At 46.8% G+C, this 19,296-nt stretch overlaps 1 protein-coding gene across 1 annotated transcript; it reads right to left on the reverse strand.

The window, feature by feature from the left end:
* Window positions 1-16,140: 16,140 nt before the first annotated feature.
* LOC136473050 (calcium-binding protein CBP-like) lies at window positions 16,141-18,934 on the reverse strand. The gene is made up of 5 exons (XM_066470749.1): window positions 17,945-18,934; window positions 17,271-17,317; window positions 16,692-16,867; window positions 16,573-16,591; window positions 16,141-16,467 (listed from the first exon to the last, which is right to left on the reverse strand). Exons 1-5 carry the CDS (start codon window positions 18,387-18,389, stop codon window positions 16,363-16,365), a joined length of 792 nt encoding a protein of 263 aa, XP_066326846.1. The 5' UTR covers window positions 18,390-18,934; the 3' UTR covers window positions 16,141-16,362.
* Between the last annotated feature and the right edge of the window lie 362 nt (window positions 18,935-19,296).

Here is a 19,296-nt window from a genome sequence, read left to right on the forward strand (position 1 = left end):
ATGGAGCAGCCCCTACAGTGCATCGTTCACCCAGTGCACCATGTGCCAGAGAGAGGGAAGGGAGAAGTGGAACGAATTAGACTTGTAAATTATGTCTATTTAATGATGGATTGTATATATTCTTGTGAATTGGATTTGTAATTATAGTTTATATAATACTCTTGTGCTTGTGGTCAGATTTGAATTATATATGTTTTGGTTAGATTTGAATTATATATATATATATATATATATATTCTGATCGAATTTGAATTGCAAATTTGAATTTTTTTGGTGAAAAAATATATCATAGGAGCGGTTCTAGACTGAACTGCCTTTACAAACAGGTATTATAGGGGTGGCTGGTACTACAGCCACCCCTACAAATCGATTTTGTAGAGGCGGTTGGTACCAGCTGCTCCTACAAATCGACGATTTGTAGTCACGCTTTGGTAGGGGCGGCTAACCAAACCGTCCCTACAAATGCTCATGAGCTGCTTCTATAAAGCCTATCTATAGTAGTGATACTCTGTGGCCATATATTACTGATGAAGAGAATACATGTGGAACATGATGGAGATCGATGCCAGCTTACCTATACCTGTGGCTGCAGTGCAGGGACGATCACATGCGTGCACTGATATATCGCAAGAACGTGTTCAGTCGTGTCTTATTAGGGCAACGACTTTAATTTAATGTTTAGAACACAAACTAGTATTAATATGGGACCTACGTTATAAAGTCTAGCTTAGCAAAATACTAGTATGCTCTAACATATAGCGCTGTAGTACCTTTTTCTTTGCACCGTACCGGTTGCTTTCTCAAGCTTCACGTGCTTCACTAAGGGCGGGACTTATAGGCTAGCTCTAAACATTTTATTTATTTTTAATAGAAAAATCTACCTTTTTTTGCAAAAGGAAAATATCTCTCTCTTGATCAAGAATAGATTGTCATGTGAGACTCTAATCATATATTCTACAATAATGGATCTCTGCACAAGCCATCCTAAGTCCTAACTTAGAGGTATGGCGTTCACCAGCCTACCTCATTATTCAGGAGGCGGCATGAAAATTATGAAAACATGGAGTAAGTCACAATACTACTACTTCTACCTTAAAAGGAAATATAATTTTAAGTCTGGTTAATTAAACTCAATATTTTAAATTTGACCCACCAAATTAAGTATACTATAAAAGTACATTTCATGACAAATATAATAATATTTATTTGGTATGATAGGTAGTAGTAGATTTTTATAAATGATCAAATTTGTTAGCAATATTTTGGGATTGTATCTTTTTAGGATGGAGAGTAGTCGTCAACATGTATATGTTTGTAGTGAAGAGCTAGATAGGGAGCTAGCTAGTAGAATTTAATAATAGAGCTTATTACGAGGTTGCATGCTAAACGTTTGTTCCGTACTTAGTACAATATGGTGCCGGCAATGTTAATCCAATTCCGATCCAGTGACAGTATCACACCACCAAATAGCTGCTAAAAATTGTAACACTCCCTCCGCTTCCGCCTGACCGGAGTGAGGACTGCATGTGCTGCGGTTAACCGTTAACAGGCGCTGTAAAGCAAGAGGGAAGTGCATGGAAAGTGAAGTAATGACCTCTTCTTGCACGCGTTGCTTTCCAGATGACGCATCCTTCCCTAGTACAAGAAGGTAGATCTTGTTGGCATCAGGCTGCACCCGGAGTATCTCCAACTTCGGTGACGACCAGACGAAAAGATCTCCTTCGGCAAGTTCGACTTCATCACCGACCAGTTTGGGAACCTGCGCCTGCAGAAACCCGAGACACCCAAGCAGGAGGAGGAGCAGTCCCCTCCGGTCTCGCTGTCGGACTGGAGGAGGCTGCGGACGCAGGACCGCTCGCCGTCGCCCGCCATCTGACCCACCACGCGTATGTGTGCTCGCTGAAACCGGTCGAGAGCATGAGCTCGACGTTTCTTTCTAGATCTGGAAGGAACAAAATCCTGCCCCTAAGGCAGATCCACACCGCTACCCGCTCGCGCTCCTCCTCGATTTCCAATCGGGTTAAGGAACGTGGCGGTGATCCACTCGACTCAGTTTTCACAACCGAAGGAACCTCAAGATCTTAACCCAGATCAAACTGATTGGGAATGCAGTGATGATGACTTCGACTCATGTTTTGTCAGGGTTGTCATCCACAATCTCAGCCAAGGGGACACCGTCCGGGAGGAGTCAGACAACTCCGATCGTAGCTGTGGCAGAACCGCCCGAAATAACACGCTTACGGAGATGCTCGTCTTCCACCAGACCCTAAGCACCCCGAAAGCAAGCTACAACGGGCGGTATCCGTCGGGCACACCCTAAGGGAGAACCCGAAAGATCCACATTTTTCCTAAGGGTCCAATAATGAAAACGAGTTACAATACTTGTCCATTTCATACAACAGAGTTTCTTAAAATTACATTATTACAATAACAAATGTTAGAGTACGGAATGATAAACAACGAAATTTAAAATAAACATCTAACGATAGGAACGAGGATCTGGCTGAGCCCACCAGAAGAATCCTCCACACAAGGGTACTTCTCATGCATTACCTGCAACAGGGGTAAATAAACCCTGAGTACACAATGTACTCGCAAGACTTATCCGACTAGTGCAAATAATTTCCCAACTCCAAGGAATGTGATAAGTTTTATGGTTTGTTGGTTTCTTTTGGCAGAAAGCAATACTAATAGTGAGTCCTTATTTATGTTATTATTATCAGCCGTATTATGTTATCATCTAACCAGTCTATATAAGCACCTGTTTTACTTTCAAGCAAGAGTTGAGCAAGCAATTTCATTTCTTCTCCTTTCAACTTTTAGTTCTTACTACGGTGCTAAACATGAAGCAAGTCGTACCGACTCGGCGGCGATTCGCGAACCAATGTGCCTAGCTGGGTGCATGAAGAAGGCAGGAGCATTGGTAAGACCAAAAGATATCACTAGGTACTCATACAACCCATACCTAGTAGAGAAAGTTGTCTTTGATATATCATGTGGCCTGATCTTGATCTGATGATAGACTGATCAGAGATCAATCTTCGAGAACACATTGGCACCGGCCAACTGGTCGAACAAAGTATCTATGCGGGGCAAAGGATACTTGTTCTTAACTATTACCACATTAAGGGAGCGGTAATCCACACACATCCGTAGAGTACCATCCTTCTTCTTCACAAAAATAGCCGGGCAACCCCATGGTGAAAAACTAGGACGGATGAAACCTTTATCCATCAACTCTTCCAGCTGCTTCTTCATTTCTGCTAGTTCCCTTGGAGCCATGTGGTACGGGCATCTAGAGATAGGGGCAGTACCAGGCTCTAGCTCAATGGAGAATACTACCTCTCTGTCCGGTGGCAACCCAGGAAGATCTTCAGGGAAAACATCTGGGAACTCACATACCACAGGAATGGAGGTAAGATCAGGAGAGGCTTCAGCATGGGCAGCAACAGATAAGACTAGATCTAAGGGTACAATAAGAGACATCCTATCCTCAGAAGAAGAAAGCCATAACTCCACACTCCTCCGCTTCATATCCAATACTACCCCATACACCCGCAACCAGTTCATTCCAAGAATAGCATCAATGCCTTGCCTAGGCATTACCATGAACTGTATGCGGTAAGTGTGGGTGGCTAATACCAAGCTTACTATATCCGTTCGGGTATTGATGAACATTTATGAACCCGCAGTACGGATCTTATAGGCATACGGTATAGCCATAAGTGGTAAGTTGTGCCGCTCTACAAATCCCATGCTCATAAAGGAATGTGATGCACCAGAATCGAACAACACATAAGTTGGATGGTAGTTGATGGTAAACATACTAGCCATCACCGACTCCTGCTGCAAAATCTACTCAGCATCTATGAAATGCACCTGGCCGGATCTGCTGGGCACTTTCTTCTTGATTATGGTCCTCCTGACAAGCTTGGAGTTCGCTGATGGTTGAGCGGACTGAGTTGGCTGGTTCTGGGGACACTACCAGGCATAGTGTCCATCTTTGCCACACTTAAAGCAAGCATCGGGCTTGTTCCCAAATCCCTGACGAGTTGGGACCTACTGTCCCTGAGGTTGCTGGGGCTACACCTGCTGCGGGGGTGCACGGTACTGTGTGGAGGAAGTCTAAGAAGTCTACTAGGGCTGCCGAAATAAAGGCCCGCCGGACAACTTGTATCTTCTGAGTATGAGGGTGGCTGGAAGACCCACAGCCACCCGTTTCCTCTTCCACTCTGCCTGGGACTCCTGCTGAAAGCCCTCCATGGCAATGGCGGCGTTCATTAGTGCCCCAAAGGTCTAATAGTTCATCGTGTACAGCTTCTCCTAAAGGATGGAAGAGAGACCATGAAAGAAGCGATCCTTCTTATTGTCGTCAGTGTCCACATGAATGCCAGCATACTGGGCCAAGTGATTGAAATTATTCACATAGTCCATCACTATCATACTCCCCTGTCGCAGCTCTAGGAACTCAGTCACCTTCCAGTTGATGACACCAGCAGGAATATAGAACTCTCAGAATGCAGTGGTGAACTCCTGCCAGGTTGCCGGATGATTAGGCTACTGCATGGCATGGAAGGTATCCCACCATACACTTGTGGACCCCAACAACTGCTGCACTGCAAAGCGCACTTTCTGCTCGTCGGCCACATCGAGCAATAGAAACTTCTACTCCAGGATGCGAAGCCAGTGCTCCGCCTCTAGGGGCTCATTAGACGGTGTGAATGTGGGTGGGTGGGTTATGAGGAAGTCCTGGTAAGAGGAGGGTCCCTCAGGATGGCGGGGGCTACCCCTGTTCCCACCGTTGCCCCATGGCCTCCACAAGCGAAGCCCGCGACAGCTTGTGCCATTATCTTCATGGCACGGGCTGACTCTCAGCGAGCAGCTAACAGCTCCGCTATCATCTCAGCGTGAGTCATTAGCGGTGGCGGTGGCGGTGGTGGTGGCGGGAAAGGATGAGGAGCCAGAGGTGGAACATCCCCCCGTTGTTGTGCTCAATGGCCCGACCACTCTCGCCCTGGCCTTCGCTAAGACCGTGAGCCGCCCGCCCTAGAACTGGTGCTCCCACGTCCACACCTTAGATTCATCTGTAAGAGATAGGAACCATCCATTTAGAATGACCTTACCGATCAGAAACAAGGTATTAGAGAAATGACAGCACATTTATTAAAGCATTTCTTTAGTTAGCCCTATCACTTTACTAATTCAATTATACGTGTAGGGGGATTTTAGTTTAAGTAAGATGCTATTATCATGATGCATGCTTCGGCCTATACATTCACTCAAGCCAGAATATAGCGGCACTCATAAAATTTTCGGCACATCGCACACTCACTTTCCGTATACTAAGTGATTTCTTACGCGACGTAAGTCAGTGTACCTACAGAAAACTGATTAGATAAGACCAGTGCCGCTATCCTAGATAGACCATATTGCTAGGGCTTATATTTGTCAACATAATGTAATCGCATCCTACTTTTCGCAAAGCTTTTGTTGGTCAAATTTTTAAGTTTTGAAAAAAGAGTGATCAAACTCGTAATTATTATTGGCTCTGGTACCAACTATGGCAGAATCGCCTAAAATAACACGCTTACGGAGGTGCTCATCTTCCACCAAACCCTAAGCACCCCAAAAGCAAGCTACAGCAGGCGGTATCCGTCAGGCACACCCTAAGGGAGAACCCAAAAGATCCACATTTTTCCCAAGGATCCAATAATGAGAACGAGTTACAATACTTGTCCATTTCATACATTAGAGTTTCTTAAAATTACATTATTACAATACCAAATGTCAGAGTGCGTAATGATAAACAACAGAATTTAAAATAAATATCTAACGATAGGAACAAGGATCTGGCTGAGCCCACCAGAAGAATCCTCCACACAAGCGTACTTCTCATGCATTACCTACAACAGGGGTAAATAAACCCTGAGTACACAATATACTCGCAAGACTTATCCGACTAGTGGAAATAATTTCCCGACTCCAAGGAATATGATAAGCTTTATGGTTTGTTGGTTTCTTTTGGAAAAGAGCAATACTAATAGTGAGTCCTTATTTATGTTATTATTATCAGCCGTATTAAGTTATCATCTAACCAGTCTATATAAGCACCTGTTCTACTTTCAAGCAAGAGTTCAGCAAGCAATTCCATTTCTTCTCCTTTCAGCTTTTAGTTCTTACTACGGTGCTAAACACGAAGCAAGTCGTACCAACTCGGCGGCGATTCGAGAACCGATGTGCCCAATTGGGTGCCCCAAAAACACACGCCCCGCTTGTACCCCAGGCACAAGCAAGACCAACCCATCATCCTCCTATCCTGGGTGTCTAGGTCCCCGTCCAAACTTGGACTCCAAGCCCTCACTCCTGAGTCCCGGACTCAGTGCGGTGCAAGGACCTCCACCATCTCCGCCTCCAATCAGTCGGTCCGGAAAGAGCCGGATCCACGACAAGAGAGCAACAAGTCTTCCCTATGCCCATACCCAAGTATGTGCTCGAGATAATAGATCTGTGACTTGCCCATGATGCCTTATGCAACAACCGGTCCTTAATCGACTCAGACAGGGAAAAAGTGTAACCGAGCTATGCCCTGTTGGCCGCAGGACACAACCCCTTACACCCACTAATACCCAAACCATATCCTTGCCCGGTCACCATTTACCTTTACTATTTTATCATGAGTGATCATGTTTATCACCTACTTATGAGTAACAGTAGGTTACTCACGCTACCGATATCCTGAGCATAGCAGCTACTTGACCTGTACTAGTAGGACTCATAGGTAAATATTTTATGCATGTAGTTTCCATAAAATGCCTGTAACATAAATGCACATCATATATATATCCAGTGATCATTAAAAATAGGGGTTATGCACCGGGGCTTGCCTTGGGCAGGCGACGGGTCAGTAATGTCAGCACCAATAGGCTTCGAGGCTCTCTCCTACACGAGGATCTCCTCCTCGTACTCCTTAATCACTGGAAAGATGAAATTGCTTTCTATTTCACGGCCAACGCTAGCACCGGCTCAGCCCAACCCAGCTTCCCGCCTGCGCGCGCACGCAGCCACCGGCATAGCCCACACTGCGTCGTGCGATGCGGCTCAACGCAGGCGGCCCACAGCGGAGCCACGCGCGTCTGGCGCATTAGCAAAGATGCCCCCGCTATTTCCCCTATTCGCACAACTAACCCAAGCACTATTATGCCGAGTCATAGGTTTTACATCTACCACCCTCTCCTTTCTCTTCTTCGCTGCGACGACGTCCCTCGGCACCCGTGCGCGCACCGGCACGACGGCGCGGGCATCGGGCGGCTACGTCGACCCCACCCGACCCTCCATTTCCTATCTAAGGAGCCGATGATCACCTTGACGTCAACGCGCAGTGATTGGAGGTGATATGGTGAACAGGGGCGCTGTCCCGAGCTCCCTCCCCGACGATGGTCCTTCCCCTACGATGGCGGATGTGTTCCCATGAGCCACAACATTGACAACGCGAACCAACTCACGGATAGGCAACAGAGACTCACCCTAAGCTTACCGGCTGTGGTGCTTTGACCGAAGGCTGCTCGAGTGGACCGGGCCACGCACACCCGGCGGGCTTTGTGATGGCGGCGATGGCGCGACTGCGGTGGCAGCGCTGGGTAGGCCGCAATAGTGCGAACTAGGCACGCATGTGGTAGAGTGGAACTGGGTGAAGCTTCAGTGTCAAGGAATTGGACAACATGGACGTGGGTAAGAGGAATTTCCTAGCACTGTTGCGGGTCTTAAAACGGCCAATGACGACAGAACCGTCCAATTAAGGCTTGGCAATGGCCGGCAACAGCAGTGGATGCTTTCGGCGTGTGGCTGAGTACTCACTCCATCCCAAGGCATACGCAAGCTCACTACTTTGGCTGACGCGGCGTGCTATCATGGCGTGGCTCGACGATAGAGGAGTAGGGAAAGTTAGGCACGCCGGTTTGGCACTATCGTCGCAGAGGCTAGTAGGGCAGGGGAGGTCATGGCGTAGCATGGTAGCAGACATGGACATGGACACACTGGCAAAGTAGGCAGTCGTCCCATGTGCATGCAGCCACGGCGAGTCAATGGGAGCAGTGCCGGGCGTGGCGATGGACGGCGCGTAGCGTGACCAGGTACCATGCAACGCGATGGCAAGGCAGAGCTGTCAGGACCCGGGCATAGTGTGCTTGCGTGCGTGGTGAGTATCGGATAGATATGTCCGCCCGAGCTGCAGCACGGGACCCAGCGGCGCGTCCGGCCAGCGCAAGACAGGGTGCAGGCGGCGTCCTGGACGTGGTGCGTCAGCAGCAGTGGTGTGAACCGCACGCCAGCGCATGGAAGCGGGCGGCCGTGGCCAGCGGCGCAAGGACCACGCACGCGATGTGCTTGCACATGGTGGCAGTGAGGATGCGGCCGGCGTGTCGGCGCGCGCTGGGTGGGCCAGCAGCGGCACCAGGCCGAGCAGCGACGGTGACCGCGGCCAGCGCTGGCTCTCATTCAAAATAGGTGACATGCACGCTTTTTAAAGCTATTGAAAATATCCTACCCGAAGGTCCAAACGCCAAACCACTTCTTCTATACTCTAGTGGGTACATAGAGCTATCGACCTAAACCACGACATCATGCCACTTCTTAAGCCGATCGCTCTACAAAAATTGCCAAACGTGACTTCGTCGACCCATTTTCAAACTTACGCGAAATGGCTTAAACTTCGAACGGTTTCGCGTCGAATTCCAATTCCAACCTACTTGATATACTAGCTAGCGAACCCTGCTCTCAACCGCACATATTTCATCGTCGCCTACGAAGTACGTACTACAAACTTTATCAAAGTTTGCATAAACATTCTATAGCATTTTTGTTCGATAAAAATTCACTTAGAATACTAAACGATATTATGCGACATGAAACGTAACATTTGTTTCTTGTTTCCGACGAACGTTTCAAGTTATGTACATTACTTTATACCCTATATTACACACATCCACAGACAAGTATGATGCTCATGCAGTGTTTTAGCAAAAATAGTACAATGTAACACCGAGGGTGTTACAATAGCGCCAACTGGTGTGGCACAGATACCTCTAGACTTACCAACCCGACAGGAATTCTCTAGTTTCTCGACAGTTGTGACCTGCTGCTCAAGAACACCAACTCGGATGACGATGATGATGACATCATCTCACACATGCATGGGTGTGTTACCTTGGCACTGTAGGGAAAACGTGTGGCACACCCTAGATCAATCCCCCCGCAACCACTTTGACTTCAACCATGAGGTACCCTATGAGACCAACCCGGAGGCTTGGGATCGCCTTCTCAACCACAACGACGTGTTGGTAGAAGAAAGTAGGCAGCTCTGATGACAACTCTAGGAGCAGAACGCAGCTTGAGGCCGCCAGGTTTACAATGATATCCTATGGGTAGCCCCACCGCCCTCTAGGGCTAAGCAGAACCTAGCCGAAGCTATGCGGGGGGCGACGGAGATGTCGCAGTTGTCAACCGAAGAAGGATACCCGATGCTCTGAAGAATTCAAGACCTGATGGCAGTTGCGGCAGATCAGATCCCAGCGCTGAGTCGTGCATCTGTCTCGCATAGCCAGCCACCACGACACTCGGGGGCTAGGTGTTGGCAGTCCTTAACTCTTATTTTTAACCGCCAACTATCATATAAAATCTGCTCAAATGAACACCAAACTTAGAATTAGGACTTATAACTAACAAGTTCCACAAGTTTTGGTGATTTATCTTTTGCAGGAGGACATGTTGGAATAACATAGAAAATGTACCTAAAGTATACAAGAAATACAACAATACAAACACCCGACATGAGCCCAAGGGGGGAGAAGGCCCACAATTAGGCAAAATAGGGCCCAAACGAGAGGAGAACAAGGAAAACCCCAAATCAAATCACCTCATCTCCGCGCCAAACCCACATAGGCCCACTCAAGAGGTCCAAAGGAGTCAACCCACCAAAGTTGGGCGAGTTTGGGCTCACTGGTGGTGCGGCCGCACCTAGGCCCAATATGCCATAAACTTTGTAGGCTGCCTCTTACAACCTATCTATGGTCGGTTGCATGGGTTTGGTGGTAAAATTAATGCTCAGGATGGAGGTTTGGTCAATTTAGGAAGGAATCAAGGGAATATATCATGGGACATTCCCTCCTCTCCACCTATAAAAGGAGGACCTCCCCCTCATTCCAACAACACACAGGGGAGAAGAGCAAGAGCAAGAGCAACACCATTCCAAGGGCTTAGGCCCTAGCTAGCTATAGAAAAGTAGTAGGGAGAGATATGAGGGAGAGATCGGGGAAGTGCCGAACTTGTCGGTATTCTCCCCAAATTTGTACCTCGACGAACACAGGCTTTGTACCTCAACGGGTATTTTAGTAAGTGTTCGTGATTCTTTTGGTTCTAAGTATTTGTATTAGCTAAGTTTTGCTCTTGTTTGCTTGCGGGTTCGTCATCCGTTCTCGTAGCGGATACTCTAGTAGAGGGCCCTTGTTTATTTCCATCTTTGTGGGGAGATCTCTCAAGCATAAGTGTGGGGAGATCTTTCAAGCATAACAAACATACATTTGAGATCTTCCATCAACATGTTGCACAACATCGAACGATCATCATGCAGAAGGCCAGGACAAAAGGCTCCAGAGAGGATTGACTGAACTTCTAGTTCAGCCAAACCATCTATGACCCCCTCAACTCCTTCTTCAACGATGGTTTGTGCAACACTACCTGTTGGGGAAGATGACCCCAATAAATTTGCGCAAACTCAGTGGTACTTATTGTTTTGTACAGTTATCCAAAGGCAAAGACCCCAATGTATATTAGTACTGACCCCGGCACCACTTTTGTCTGGCTTCGCCACTGAGTATCTTCTCCACAAGAACTACATGTACAGGTCCATCAATTTTAGGTATGAAAGTTATTTTTTTTTATAAGTCGAGGGGGGGCAAAGTAAAAAAATAGCGGATAGCGGATAGCGGGCGATATTGCGGACGATAAGTTCCAATAGCGGCACCTAATAATTTCACATAATTTTATATACATATATCATGAATAATGTGTATAAATAGACATTTAATTGCACTCAAATAACTGATGTCTCACATACTTAAACCTTGTTATTCCACCGTTGAAGTAATTTTTGCAGTATTTGCATCCAACTTGATTCTTGGTTTCCTTTCCAGTTAAAGGTAAGGCATGCTCCCAAGCTGGATCCTTCCTTGATGTTGACTGGTTTGTATGTGCAGTTGATGCAGCAGACGACATTTTGCAAGTTTTGTAATATGTAGTAAATCACAAAATCTTGTAAAGGTCAGTAAGAAAGTAAGGTGACATTGATGCAGCGTGACTTTCTGTTGAAAAAAGGTCAAACCAGTATGCAGACTCCACAAAGGGTTGGACGCCGGACGGCTGGCCGGAGCTCCAGAGGTGCTGCCGTAGGGAGTTCCACTCAAGCGCTTGATCTGTCGATCTGAATGGGGAAGGACCGAAGGAGCTCGGGCAGAGTGCGTCCCTCCCTTTTGCGACCTCCGCGGTGGCGTGGTGGCGTGGCGCACGGCAACTCGACGGCGGCCGGCTAGAACACCGGCGGTGGCGCCGAACCTGGAGGCCAAGGGTGGTGGCGGCGGCACTGAATGGAGCCTACAGCCGATGCGTGGAGGTGTCTGAGTTGGGGTTGGGGTGTGAGTCGTTCATAGTGGGTTGGGCCGCTGGTTAGGGTTACTGCTCCCACGCTATTGCGGTCCGCTACATGCAATTGCGCCCGCTATATCGGCCCGTTGCGGCCGCAAAGTTTCACGCCGCAAACTTCAGAGCGCAACCTGGTAGCAGTAGCGGCAATGGGCCGCTACCGCCGCTATTTTGTACCTGTGTGTGGGGGGGGGGGGGGGAGAGAATCCCCCACCTGATTCAAATTATAATGTGGCTCCAAAAGCCAAATGTATGAAAGTTATTAAAACACAAAGATATACTTATAACTTAATCCAACGCAATCTACTATAGCTAGCTAGCTACCTACGTACTCTAGTTCAGTTTGCAAGCTAGGAGAGACGGCATATATATGTGCATACTCTTCCCAAGAAAGCCAGTTGAGCCGGTGATGAGGATGCTCTTGCCCTTAGAATACGCTACCATCCTCGCCGCGTCCATGCTATCATACTTGTACATCATCGATCACGTATGCTTATTGATGATCTCTCTCTCCTGGGCCTAGCTCTACTCTTTGTGTGTGCTAATCTTGCTTCAGGGACGAGAGAGAAGAGATAAGGACGAGTTATGGTGCTGGTGGTCACATAAGCGCATCTATCTATACTCCTTTCGTCCCCATTCTGAAACGGTATCACGTTTTAGTATATATATATAGATATAAAAGTATAATTATTTATAATATAAAATAAATATCATTAGATTAATTATAAAATATATTTTCATAATAAATTAATTTAGAGCTATAATTATGAATATTATTTATTAGGGACAGGTCGTACACACAGCCAGTCAGTCATTTCGCGGCAGTGTTTCCAGCAGCGTGGTGGGGTACGGACGTACGGTATATTTGGGGGCAACAAATGGAAACGTGGGAGAGGAGGATCGGTGCTCAGGCAGACAGAAGCCGCCCGCATCAACCGAACAGCGACCTCGGTGGTTGGACAGCCGTGTAAAACTAACTAGCACGGCCCAGACATGGCACCACCCGATGAGTCGATGACCATCATGCTCCGTACCGGCCTGGTTTGATGGGTGAGTGTCATGGGTTTCGAACCGCGGCGAGCATCGAGTTGTTCGTCAGAGGTTGATGTGTGGCTCTCCAATCGCTTGGACACTCAAAATATACTACGACCAGCAGCATAGTATTCTTCATGTTCAGAATGTCCAATCGGGAGTTTCTTACAACAATGGAGTAGAGAGTTCAAAAGAGGGATTGCGCGGTGCTATTCTAGGTTCTTGGATTCAGTTTCTAACTCAGGTTGATGATATGATCATTCTATCCATTCTACAGGAGCCCATATGCATCCCCTTATATACCGAGGAGGGCATGGGTACAAATCGAGTAGGTTCTAACCTAGGGCTTCTCCACCTGGTGCATTCGGTTCCTTCGTCTTGTTGCCGCTGGGTACTCATTTGTCGTGTAGGAGGGGGCGAGCAATGTCACAACCACTCACTGACATCTTTGCTGCAGTCTGGCACTTGACCATCAAGCTGCAACGCGACCTTCCCTCGGTGGACCTTCTCGGGGCTTCCTTACGCAAGGATCCTCTCCTTGCCCAGAGGGGCTAACGAGCGGGCCTAGAGCCCTCTGCCCCATGGGCTTGGGGAGTCTCTTATCCTGATGCGTCAAACCCCTTGCGTGGCCTTGTCGTGGGGGTGGTCGACAGTGCCTCGCAGCTGTGGGACGGGAAGGCAGCGTAGCGCTTCTATGCTTGTCAGGCTCTGAGTGCCTGGTAGATTCCGGAGTTGGTTTTTGGTCTTGGCTCAGGACGTCGGTTGGCCCCGAGCTACGACGCAGGTTGACACCAGGGCAGGAGCTCCGCCCAGGCTCCTCGTCAGTCGAGAACCCCATCATTGTGGCTAAGTCCCGAGCCCCGAGCGATGGCCGCCTGGCCTGCCCAGGTTTGCCCTTCTAACATCGCAGGCCTCCTAGGCATACGGCGATTTACGGGCTGTTGAGCCATCCTTATTGCACTAGAGGGTATGCGCGAGCGTATCGATGGGTATAACCCCTGAGCCCCCGATCGATTCACAGAGGTGGTCAGGGGGTCAATCAAATTGATGCCTCCTTCTTAGGGACTTAGCATATCTCCTATGTTATACTCTCGTTAGTGGGATGTGCCTACTAGACTGCTACCTGACACGGTGTGCTAGCACGCGCGGCTCAGCGTGACTATTAGCCTGCCCGATGCAGCCCGCTAGCTTATAGCATATAATATCAGACTTCCATGAACCCTAGCTCCCACATCATGACCCATCCTTCCCGCGCCAACTCCTCCTGCATCACCTTCCCTCGGCCTCTGCGCCATTGCTTTCGTAGATCGCAACGATAACCCTTCTCCTTCGAGTAGTCAAGAACCTAAAAGACCTTAGTTTGGTTTTGATAATTGAGTGACAACTAGTGGAATAATAGCTTGCTTAAGTGTTGATTAAGCTAGGTCTAGTCCACACTGGCCCCATTCGCTTGGCTGAAATTGGCTGAAAAAACAAGCCAAAGCTGAATTGTTGTGAGAGAAAAATACTGTTCCGGCTGAAAAAAAAAAAGCCGAACAAGCCGACTTTTAAGGTAAGCCGAACGGGGCCACTAAGGTGTTGAGCAAGAAGGCAACCATGGAGGAGATAGTGATGGCCAAGATGTGATCAAGTGCTCAACGTGGATGCGAAGGAGAGAGATGGAGTGGGCAGCAAGCCCGAAGGCAAAGGTATATTAATATTGCTTTGCTTTTGTCAGGCAAAGTGCAATAGAGTGCACAGTCAGGTTGAGGAAAGACAGCTGGTGCTATTAAAAGGCGAAGTCTAAAGAGATTACGATTATCTAGTGCCACTAGGTGATGTTTAACTATACATGTGCATTAGACCTAGTGACTGGTGAGAAAGCAAGTGAAAATGTTATGTAAATGTTTTAAAAAGTTAATTCTGTGCTTAAGGTGATAGTGTCATGTGCATTGAAGTTATTAGCAATGCATCAAATTAAATAGGTTTTTCACGTGAACCATGATTTTAGTATTATCTAATGTCACTTCCAAAATATTATATTCCTTGATCTACTTCCAAAGCATAGACACGCTTACAATTTATGAGCAACTGTGTTTATTTAGAAAAAATGAAGAAGGCCAACAAATTGGAGAGAAAAAAATTGTTATCTGATGGTTGGATCATCCCAGGTTAACCATTGGATCAATTGGTTCTGACCCTATCGGGCCATTTTAGACTTTGAGATCGGCCTGACCCAATGGATTTACTTTTCAAGACTAGCGGGTCATAGAGACCGGCTGTTGACCCAATAGGTAACATGTGTTTGCAGCATATAACAATCCTTTTTTTCAATTTGTTGATCTACTATATCTTTTTTCGAATAAGCACAGTTGTTCTAGTTTGTACTCCCTCTGTCGGAAAAGACCGTTGTTTTAGCTTTGAATCTCGAAAAGTTATTATGCATTACCAAGTCAATTTGCAAGATAACGGGACCATTGCACAACAAGATTCACTGCTTAAAAAAAAGGGGGGGTTAAGTCCAATTTACACCCTCTAACTTGCAGCAAAGTTCAGATTTCAACCTCGAACTTCAAAACTGGACAACTTTGGCCCTCCAACTCTCGAAAAAGTTCAACTTTCAACCTTCTGGACGGTTTTGCGGGTGAACATTAACTTTTGATATTTTCGGGAGCGCCAAAATTTTATATTATTTTTTCGAGCATCTTAACGTCCTCAAATGAAAAAAACTCAAAACTACAAAGTTGTAGATCTCATCGAGGTCTATAATTTACATATAAAAATTATCTTCATCTGACATCGTATTGAAGGGTTTTCTATTTTTTGAAATTTGAGTCTCATCACGCGATAAAATATGGTGCTAAAATTTTATATTATTTTTTCGAGCATCTTACTGTAGTCAAATGAAAAAACTCAAAACTAAAAAGTTGTAGATCTCATCGAGGTCTACAATTTACATATAAAAATGATCTTCATCCGATATCCTACTGAAGAGTTTTCTATTTTTTGAAATTTAAGTCTCATCACGTGACAAAATTGTTTCTCGCATGATGAGACTCAAATTTCCAAAAATAGAAAACCCTTCAATACGATGTCGGATGAAGATAATTTTTATATGTAAATTGTAGACCTCGATGAGATCTACAACTTTGTAGTTTTGGGTTTTTTCATTTGAGGACAGTAAAATGCTCGAAAAAATAATATAAAATTTCAGCACCATATTTTATCGCGCGATGAGACTCAAATTTTAAAAAATAGAAAACTCTTCAATACGATGTCGGATGAAGATAATTTTTATATGTAAATTGTAGACCTCGATGAGATCTACAACTTTGTAGTTTTGAGTTTTTTCATTTGAGGACGTTAAGATGCTCAAAAAAATAATATAAAATTCCGGCGCTCTCAAAGATATCAAAAGTACTGTTCACCCACAAAATCGCCCAAAAGGTTGAAAGTTGAACTTTTTCGAGAGTTAGAGGGCCAAAGTTGTCCTATTTTGAAGTTCGAGGTTGAAATCCGAACTTTGCTGCAAGTTGGAGGGTGTGAATTGAACTTAACCCAAAAAAAAATGATTTACACACCCTTCCACCAGAATCATGATGACTATGAAGTTACAAAATTACAGCAGCCTGATTGATCTAAAGAAAGAAACCAAAGAAACTAAGGGACGATGAAGGGGATGACCATTGACAAGAATCCATCATATGTAAGAGTGGCCGAGCCAATGTAGCGGGTATCCTTCTCCTTGAATTTCTCAGTTAAACCCTGCACACAACGAGCGCGTAAAATGAAATATATATCAGTAATTACAACTTGAAATCCTGGATTCACTCCATAGGCTGTAGTATCCAAGCAACAAAACTAACATACCTTCACAATCATCCCACATCTACAAAGAGTAGAAAGATATACCAAGTTAGGTCACATGTGCTCAGCCACTGAAACGTGGGTAAGAATAGAAAGGTTATTTTTCACAACAAATTACTTACTCCACAAAGTTGTTGAAGTCTAGCGAGCCATTGCTAGGCACACCATTGTTGTAATTCGCTATAAGAAGCTCGATGACAGAAGGTGGAACGGCGTATCCAAGGCTACGAAGAGCTTCGGTCAGCTCACGGGAGTCGATTTTGCCACTCCGATCCCTATCGTATCTGTCAAAAATTCCCTAGATGGTGCAATGGAGAAAATCAATAAGCACATCACCAAATTCTGAATCATAGCATATAGATGATACTCCAAATTCCAAAATAAACAAGTCAACAACAATAATGCTATTTCTCCTTTTGACTTCTTTCATCATTACAATACACATGATTTGAGCGCCAGCTGTGCCATACACAGAAACATGGCCTCCACTCCAATCATGCATAAGATTCTTTGTATAATGAAAGACAAGTTGATAGCCAGTGGTACTTTTTGTATACATCATTTGTTATTGTGTGTGACTTGGATGTAAAAACAGTGTTATACATCACAAATCGGACCAGTGGCACAACGAGAATGTAGCAATTGTGCATTGTGTTTGTAATTGTAATTGTAACTGAACTGAGAAATCCTGCAATACTCACCCGCCATTGCCCAAGGCAATTCCAGAGAGATACAAACTGTGTTGGCCCTGCAACGTGGAAGCAGCATGGGGTCAGTAGCTTGTATATACCATTCTGACAAGGAAAATGTTATAGCTGCTTTTGAAGGAAATAAGTAAATGCAACAGAGGTCCTGAATAAAGAGATGAGATGAATGCTACTGTTTTTTCGGAACAGAGATGAATGCTACTAAAAAGTTGCTAACGGGCACAGGCGCAGAAGGATGGTAATCAGAAGCTTTACAGAAACAGAAAGAACAATTCCTCTAAAATAGGAGGGATGGCGTACAGCACCAACTGCTACTTTGTCACCATCACTGAGCAAACATATTATCTGAGAAGAAGCAGCAATATAAGCAACTAGCACCGTGCGATTTCAGGTTTGATGAGCACATAATAAGCTTAATCTTTATATCCAGATTCAAGTTGCACGCTGAAGGGAACGATTAGAAATGAAACAATCCAACTAGCACTGTGCAATCAGGAGCATGATGGGTGTCATGCAGGCAGTACTGGTAATCTGAACCTTTATATTAAGTAATTATGGTAGCGGCATTAGAGTTTGCAGAGGCGAATTAAATCCTTGATGCAACATGGAAGAAGAAAACTAGAGGAGCGATCGATTCGACGAGCAGGGTAGGGCCGGGCGTTAGTTACCCATCCGTGAGGACGCGGAGGAGGAGGAGGGGTCGTTGAAGAGGAACATGAGGAGGCGGACGGTGCGGATGCTGAAGCGGTGGTAGGCGGAGGAGAGCGCCCCCTGCAGCTCGCGCTCGTCGATGGCGCCGCTGCAGTCGCGGTCGGCGGCGCGGAAGGCGCGCTCGACCTCCGGGTGCGTCCCAGGCGGGAACGCGACGGGGACGAAGCCGTAGCCAGAGCCGTAGCGGTAGCCGCCGGAGCCGAATCCGCCCGCCGCCGCCTGCGGGGGCGGCGGAGGGTAGGCGGCGGGCGGGTACCCGCCGTAGGAGGACGAGGAGGGCGGGGCGGCTGAGGTGATGGCGGGCATGTGCGGCGCCGGCAGGGCTGAGGGCGGTGGCCCTTGGCTATACCCGCCGCCGCCGCCGTAGCTGTAGCTGTGGCCGTAGCGGTTGTAGTCGGCCATGCTACGGGGCGTGGAGAGGGGGGAGAAAGCGAGGTGGCGTGGCGACTTCCTCCCTCCTTGTGCTGCTGGCGGGTGGGTGGGACGGGTGCCGAGCAACAGAAACGGACCTGCTAGAAATGCTCTGCTGGTGGTTCAGGAACGGAGGAATTCAGGAGCAGATGCTGCTCATGCGGCGGTGTGATCTTGTATATATCTCTCATCCACTGCGCGTACGCGTCATGGAACCGACGTGAAGTTTCGGATCCGAGACTTGAAGATGAACCGCGGGAGGAAGGACGAGGAAGAGGGGAAGAAAACACCCGTCATCTTGAGCAGAGCAGAGCAGGCGTGCGTGAGCGACTTGGCTAAGCAACCGCGCCGTCCGTGCCCCAACTGCCGGAACGGAACCTCTGTCATCTTCCACGCCGCGTCGCAGCGAGCGTACGGCGTACGGGCTACGCGACTGCTGCGAACAAACGAGTGCGCCGCCGTCGTCGTCAGCCTCCACCACCACCTCAAGGCAGTAGAAAGACTCTTCTTGCTTTCCCGCGGCCGCCCATATCCGATCCCTCATTCCCTCCACGCGTTGGACTAGACAAGTAGGCTGCCTTTTCATTTCCTATATATGATGAAGACTGAAGTAGATCCGATCAAATGCTGGGGTTAGGTTTGGATCGGAATAAAATAAATATGGGGTCAAAAACTTTGGCCAAGCTTGATCCAACACACTAGCGAGTGGGATCAGGATCAGGCTGAGCTATTTCTCACTCAGGTTTCCTTACTTTGGGTCATTTAAAAAAAAAAAGTTTGATCAGATCATATGATCCGACACTTTCATAGAACAAATTGAGCAAGAGTAATAAATCTACTGACAATGAGAATTGCTTATCTTGATAGGAGGATTAAAGTGTGAATCACCTATTCTTTG

This window comes from Miscanthus floridulus, chromosome 8, assembly GCF_019320115.1.
Source record: "Miscanthus floridulus cultivar M001 chromosome 8, ASM1932011v1, whole genome shotgun sequence".
Taxonomy (NCBI): Eukaryota; Viridiplantae; Streptophyta; class Magnoliopsida; order Poales; family Poaceae; genus Miscanthus; species Miscanthus floridulus.

Coding starts and splice junctions, on each gene's coding strand:
- LOC136473050 (XM_066470749.1), bottom strand. CDS start 18,389: ATGGCCGACTACAACCGCTACGGCCACAGCTACAGCTACGGCGGCGGC. Junction 17,318..17,944: donor CTCCGCGTCCTCACGGATGG/GTAACTAACGCC, acceptor TCCACGTTGCAG/GGCCAACACAGTTTGTATCT. Junction 16,868..17,270: donor ATTGCCTTGGGCAATGGCGG/GTGAGTATTGCA, acceptor TGCACCATCTAG/GGAATTTTTGACAGATACGA.